We start from the raw sequence: 7,500 nt of genomic DNA, 5'->3' as shown, positions 1-7,500 counted from the left end.
ACTCTATTGGAAATGCAAACCAAGGTATTGTCAGCTGATATCCAAACATGTGCCTCTGAGGCGTTATTATGGAACCCACGCAACATCTAGGCAAGACCCGCCCTTCAATAGCATTCACACACTACTACTGGCCAGGCGTCCATGCTTACGCAAGGTAACGTAACCCGATTTGTTCAGGTCCTATCCCTTGACCAATCGGCTATTCTAACCTTAACCACTCCAGGTCAATGCCTAACCCCAACCAATCGAGCTGCTTCGTAGGGCGGGACTTACGTGGGATCCATGGTAACGCCTGTGCCATGATGTCACTCTGCTAGGACACAATCTTCTGAACATAGCCATACTGAGAAATACAGAGAGTTTTCTATCAACTGCAATGGCTTGAATGAAACGAACGTTCATTATTATAAAAAGTTACGCACTTAAGCTTTAATGTTGGATTTGGATGATGGCGTAAACTGGTAAATAATTGTTTTTCTTCTATTTTTCTTCTTTCTTCAATCACATTTTAAGGGCATTCTGAGATTTCTTGGAGCATTTTTGCCCTTTGTCCCCCTTGTCTGACACTGGTGGCAACGAAACTAAAATATTAAATATAAATACAAAAGAGGGAGAGCAAACATTAAATAATTCTTCCAATGAGGGACTTAGGCAGTGGCAGCTGCTGGTCTTTCAAAGAGGTGAAGCTCATTTTCGGCCTACATCAGAACATTTTTTCATTTATTTATAATAATATTATAATAATATATTATATAAATATATATATATATTATATAATAATAATGATATATAATAATAATAAATAACAAAAAAAGCTTGTATAGCTTCGGCGACTTTTTATAGTACAAAATCACTGTTAATCAAAAGGAGATGCAGTCTTTCGACAGACCCTCCAATCATCACGCAGAAGCCCGGAGTCCAGGCCAGCCCACTGCTCCATTCACCCCCACGGACATCAGTCCGTGGGCGGGACATAATCGCAGCATTTATCCAATGACCGTCTAGTTTCGAAGTACTTAAAAAAACTGTTCAAAGCAGCCCCATTGAAGTCAATGGACGCTAGGCTTCAAAATGCACTGTGGCGCTATGGGAATGTATGAGAAGGAAATCGAGTCAGCTGATTCTGAACGAACTCGTCTTCGAGATGAACGTATTCTAACGCATTTTTAGTAAATAAAATGTTAACACAATAGTACATATTTGACCATTAATTTTTTGACATTAAATAAATCACTTCTGGACTTAGGGTACGTATATTTGTGGAAATGTGCATCTGGGCTATCTGTATCTCTGATAGGGAGGGTTCATGTATCTTTTGAGGTGGATGACAATGTCTAACATCCAGTGACTTTGTAGAATGAGATGAGGGTTCACCTTGCCAACATTCTGCTTTTTGAAAACAGTGTGGATGCTGTGATATGGCACAGAGACCAAAGTAAGAATTTAAATGATGTCATCGGGCTTAAGATCTGTGTTTGGGGTTGGAGAATACACAATTAGAGAACTGTTGCAAAAGATGCTATCAAGGGGTGTCATGGGAATTGGAGAATTCTGCCTTACCTAACCTTGGGACTAAACATCTAGATATCTGGAATTCTTTAATATTGATCTTTTATTTCTGTCTCTTGTGAATACTCAACTTTATGGACGTAAAAAACTAACTCTCCAGGATCCACTTCTACTGAATTCTTCAGCCATGTTTCACTTCCCAAGTCTTCTTTTCTTGGTTCGAAAACATTGTTTTTTGATTCCATCAACCTCCATTCTTTGTCCTTTGTTTGGTCTTGAGGGCTAAGAAGATTTATTTATTAGAACATATTTTGGTGAAAGCTGTCATTCTTTGTCATATTATTTTTTATGGCATATTGCCATTATTTGACAGTTAACGGTGACAGGAAACAGGATACTGGGACATGAATGCACCCAGATGGAGAGAGAGGAGAGTCCCCGGCAGTCTAACCCTATAGCAGCACAACTAAGGGCCAGTGTTGGCCAAGTTACTCAGGAAGTATAATACTCCATCAAAAAGTAATACTATTACTTTACTTATTAATTAGTATCAGAATTAATCAGTTACATTACTTTTTATATTACTTCCGCTGCCCCATCGCAGTCACACAGCGTTACTTGGATTTTGTAATCTGTTACACTACTCTTAACTGTGGAAAGTAATAATATTGCAGTAATATATTAATGACTGGTCCTAAGCAAAGCCAGCTCTAACTATAAGCTTTATCAAAGAGGAGAGTTTGAAGTTTACTCTTAAATGTGTTGACCGTGTCTGCCTCCAGACCCCAGACTGGGAGCTGGTTCCACAGGAGAGGAGCCTGATAGCTGAAGGTTCTGGCTCCCATTTTACTTTTAGTAGACTCTAGGAACCATGAGTAATGCTCTACTGAATTTCCATTCCTTAAACAAGTAATTCCAGGAATCTATTTTAGCTTGAAACTTTAATTATAATTATTTTAAGTCATTCGTTTCCACTATGCTAGCAATGAAATGTGTAAACTAATTATGGCCATTTGTAATTCTGAGAGGAGCGATCTCTGTAGAGGGGTTCTGACGAAAGCCTGACTGGAATTTATCGTGTATATTTTGGTTGCTGAGGAGCAGAAAGTCCAAGTCTTTTGTAATAAAGAAATCATTCAGTATGAATGCGGGCGCAGGTACCCGAGCTGGCGGGCGCAGGTACCCGAGCTGGCGGGCGCAGGTACCCGAGCTAGCGGGCGCAGGTACCCGAGCTAGCGGGCGCAGGTACCCGAGCTAGCGGGCGCAGGTACTTGAGCTAGCGGGCGCAGGTACCCGAGCTAGCGGGCGCAGGTACTTGAGCTAGCGGGCGCAGGTACCCGAACTAGCAGACGCAGGTACCCGAGCTAGCGGACGCAGATACCAGATACCTGCGCACCGAGGAGAACCTCACTGGAGGAATAGATACAGCGGTTGGCTTGGACGGTTGCCCCTATATGTTATAATAGTTTTGACAGAGTGAACCATAGGTGAGGGTGTTTGAGGGGAAGGGCATTAGGGTGAAGGAGAGGACACTAAGGGGGCAGAGGGAATGGTGTTTCATGAGCCCTGATCTGTAACTTTGGTAATGGAAGTTGAGGCCAGTAGGGGGAGCTAGCGGTGGGGAAAAGACTCTGACGTGCCAGCAAGGGCGGAGGGGGTGTGTCAGAGGTGGGAGTGTAAAAACCGATTACCCTGTTAGAATGTTGCCTGACTTGAGGAGGGTTTTTTCTTACAGGAGTCATGCTTTAAGTAGTATGCACTTTACTTTGTGTGGTAGCAGTATGAATGCTGGAGAAACTGTGATGAGCCATCTAATGTTGTGTCCCCCTGTGTGTTGTCAGATTTGTCTAAGAACCGCCTGTGTGAGCTGCCGGAGGAGCTTTGTCAGTTCATCTCTCTGGAGACGCTGAGCCTTTACCACAATGGGATGCGTTCAATGTCCCCCAGCCTGGGCAACCTCCAGGCCCTCACCTACCTCAACCTCAGGTAACTCCACACCACACTCACACTCCAGCTCCATTTCCTTTCTATTTCTTTCTAACCAATTTTACAGCACTTAAAAAGTTAAAAGTTCAACCTGTCCCCTGACACACCAACACTAGCATTGTCACACACTGATGGCTCCGTCTCCTCAGATTTCCTCACCTCTTGATAAACAATCAGTTGCATTTGTTACTACCTGGGCCCTGTTTGCAAAGTTTAGGCCATCATTTCTATCTGCAATTTAGTTCTAAATCTGTATGTTTTTTGGTGGAGTGGGATGTGAAACAGAAATGCACTAGACTGTGCCAAGTGAAGGGTAATTCACACAAAAAGAACCACTAATATATATATTACTCTAAAGTTATGGAATTTATTCTTCAGCATAGGAAACAGTTTGCACACAACTGTGGTAAATACACTAGGGCAAGGTTTAACCAGGAAGTTGCATGTAATACATGAATTATGATTAAAAAGTTACACTTTAGCACACCACAAAGAGAGCAGCAACGCTGCATCCATTTCCCAGAGTGCAGTGTAGGGTGAAGCGCAGCTGCTGTGTGTTTGTTTCTGCTGGAGTTGAAATTATACAAATCCTGTCCAAAGCTCCTTCCAACAACAGAAGTACACGGCCACGCCTCTCTCCTCCACACTATAATTATAACTGTACTGTTGCTAGGAGACCAGAGAAGCCCTCCAGGTGCTGGTAATACAGGAAGGCTCAAAGCAACTACTGTGCAATAAAAATAACAAAGACTAAATGTAGCCGCACGTTCTTTAACATATACAAAACATTTCATTTTCATAGTTTTAATTAATGTTTTTAACAAGTGTGTGATTAGATCTCTGTGTGTGTGTGTGTGTGTGTGTGTGTGTGTGTGTGTGTGTGTGTGTGTGTCCACAGTCGTAATCTTCTGTCCAGTTTACCCCCGTCAGTGTTTGAGCTTCCCCTCCTGCGAGTGCTCATAGTCAGCAACAACAAGCTGTGTTCCCTGCCTGCCTCCATACACTCCCTCACACACCTCCGACAGCTGGTATGCTATACACACTCACACACACATTACTGTCTCTCATCAACACTATCTTTCTGTGTGTACAACTCTATCAGCAACATCAGTCAACTGATTTCTGTTGTGATGAGGAAGAAGTCCACTAGTGTCCCTCTCTCACTCCAGATGTTTGGATGTCCTATTGGGTCATAGACTTTATAACGGATACTATGGACTGGCTTTAAAGTAGGGCTGCACCATGATCATTATTCTCATTTTTATAGAAATATATGATCATAGTGTGATTTGTGCGAGGATCTGTACCAGAGAAAGATGTTTTCTTTAGTCTGTAGGATATGATTTGTAGGCTGGGATGTCTCTGCAGCACCACAATACTTCATTCATTTGACACATATTTTGCCTTTAACAAATATTGCACCCCTCCTGTGATTTGGGTATTGCACTAGTCCATATTGTGACTTGATAAAATTGTGATTCATTGTGCAGCCCTACTTTAAAGCAAGAGGTGTCCAGATCCATTTCTGAGACAGTGCAACATGTCAGTGGACAGCTTTAGATGACTGTGTGTGTCTGTGTGCCTGTCTGTGTGTGTGTCTGTCTGTCTGTCTGTCTGTCTGTCTGTCTGTCTGTCTGTCTCAGGATGTCAGCTGTAATGAGCTGCAGAGTTTGCCAGCAGAGCTCGGCCAGCTTGAGTGTCTGAGGGACTTAAACCTGCGGAGGAACCAGCTCACCACTCTGCCTCAAGGTATGGAGCCCACACACTTCCATCCACTGACATCAAGCCTCCTCTACTCTTCTCTTTCCCTAAATTAATTTAGTGTGATCACCTTGGCTCATTTCTCAGTGCTGAACCCAAGAAACCTCCGCAATGGTTTGGTCCAGAGCCCATAGAGTGATTCCGCAAAGTTTATCAGTTCTCATCCAGTGGTATTCAGTGCATCTCCAACTATAGAAGGTGATGATAAATATATGGCATCCACTAATACCAAGCTTGGTTCAGCCTAATGAAACTATAGCTATTCATATTTTGTATAATTAATATAAATATGCAAAGTAACTAAAGCTATACAAAATAGATAAGTAAAACATATAATAGGCAAGTAGGAGAAAATGAAAATACTCAATTAAAAGTACGGCATTGTTGTAAAATGTTTGTTTATAGCACTTCAATAAGAAATTCATGTTGTTTAGGTTAAAACACTCTAAAGGAAATGTTCAATTATAGTGTGATTAAAACTCACTATTAACATTATTTACAGTACTTGATTTACCCCTGATTTGTGAAAAGGTAGCCTACACAACCTTATTTAACAGTAATTTAGTTTTACTGCGAACCGTCACAGGAAGTGCTTTTATTTTGAAGTAGGCTACACGGAAGTTGTCTGTTGTGTAGCCTACTCTTGCTAGCTTACTGAGATGCAACATGTCCGTCAGGCTCAAGTTGTTCACTTTCTTGTTTTTAAAACTGCAACATATTGAACAGTAAATGGTCACAGTAAAAGACAAGCGTTTTTAGTCGTCATTCGAAGCCATTCCACTACAGGCATAGTTACTCTCCACGGCTGATAAAAATGCAATGATATTTACGTGTAGCAAGCCTCAACATTAATTCCCGACATGTTTATATCTGTCAGCTGCTGACGTACCATCACCTGTTGGGACATACATGCTGTCCGTACTGTCTCTGGTTCTGACCACGGGAACAGAAACAGGACAGCTCACTTCAACGCAGCGTAATAACTCCTGAAAATAATATCCATCTCGCAAATGTATCTGTCTCTGCAGTCATCTCAACCATCGAATACAGCGACAGGAAAATAATACGGCTTTTTTTTTTGCCTGTGAAGAAATGTGTCGCGGTGTTGGTGAATTCTTAAAGAAACCAATGCACCACTAAATGTTGCGTTAAAATGGGTTGTAACTCGCGTTACTGAGATTGTAACGAGTATAATATTACCGAAATTTAATTAGTAATGCGTTATATTTGCGTTACAGCAAAAAGGAATACATTACTGTAATTGCGTTACTTTTGTAACGCGTTACTTCCAACACTGCTTAGGATATGGGCTTTGCAAATGTTTTATGAGCAAGAAAAAACATTTTTGCCGAACCTCGAGGATACAATGAATGTAGGTAAGAAACTGAATGAAAACAGAATGAAAACCCTGTCTTTGCACCATCCAGAAATATCGGAGCTCCCCCTTGTCCGGCTCGATGTGTCCTGCAACCGTGTTTCCCACGTGCCCTTGTGCTACCGCCACCTCCGGCATCTCCAGAGTATCCTGCTTGACAACAACCCGCTGCAAATGCCTCCTGCACAGATATGCTCCAAGGGCAAATACCACATCTTCAAGTACCTGAACATGGAGGCCTGCAAGAGGAGCCAGGAGGAGCTGGAGAGACGCCTGCGGCCCACGGGCTTCAACAGCTGGTGAGGAAGGATAGAGGAACCAGTATTAAACACTGGCACACGGAGAAACTCCCACTTCAACCACACATTATTTTTTACTTTAAAAGAGTGAGATACAACGTATTAATCAGTGACCTATAGACGAGTTGGTGGGTATATTTTTGTTTTCCCTTGCTTCCAGTCTTCATGCTAAGCTAGGCTAACCTCGTCCTGCTCTGTATTTACATACGTAGATATGGATCGTCTCATCTCACTCTGGGACAATAGGAAAATAAGCTTGTTTCCTAAAATCTCAAACTATTTCTTTAGCAAACCAGTAGGAAAGATCCTTTCATGAAGGCACTCTTGGTAGTCCTGTAGTCATGGAATATTATTATTATATTATTTTGATCAGGTTCATGTTGAGACAATAGAAACAGAAAGCAGGCTGAGCTTGTGTCCACACCATTCTGCTGGTTTCAAACCGATTTCACAAAAACAGATGGTGGGAAGTGGCTTCAGTGGCAACTTGTAATAGGTACTGCACTGGTTATTTCTCTGGTTAAGGGAAGGAAGTGTTTTACAGTAAAATAAAAAACTGAAATTTGACTA

At 41.9% G+C, this 7,500-nt stretch overlaps 1 protein-coding gene across 4 annotated transcripts in view; it reads left to right on the top strand.

Annotated features, from left to right (window-relative positions):
• Positions 1–7,500, top strand: part of lrch4 (leucine-rich repeats and calponin homology (CH) domain containing 4) — an 81,292-nt gene that overhangs the window by 45,315 nt on the left and 28,477 nt on the right. For all 4 annotated transcript variants that reach the window (XR_004895611.1, XM_035994293.1, XM_035994292.1 and 1 more), the window contains exons 2-5: positions 3,351–3,495; positions 4,394–4,523; positions 5,139–5,244; positions 6,684–6,930. Coding sequence is in view for 3 of the 4 variants with exons in the window: in XM_035994293.1 (XP_035850186.1) it covers positions 3,351–3,495; positions 4,394–4,523; positions 5,139–5,244; positions 6,684–6,930 (628 nt within the window). In the remaining variant the exon portion in view is untranslated. The remainder of the gene's footprint in view (positions 1–3,350; positions 3,496–4,393; positions 4,524–5,138; positions 5,245–6,683; positions 6,931–7,500) is intronic.

Source organism: Sander lucioperca, chromosome 17 (genome assembly GCF_008315115.2).
Source record: "Sander lucioperca isolate FBNREF2018 chromosome 17, SLUC_FBN_1.2, whole genome shotgun sequence".
Lineage (NCBI taxonomy): Eukaryota > Metazoa > Chordata > Actinopteri > Perciformes > Percidae > Sander > Sander lucioperca.
Note: the sequence above shows the minus strand (reverse complement) of the source record. Positions and strands in the feature narration are given on the sequence as shown.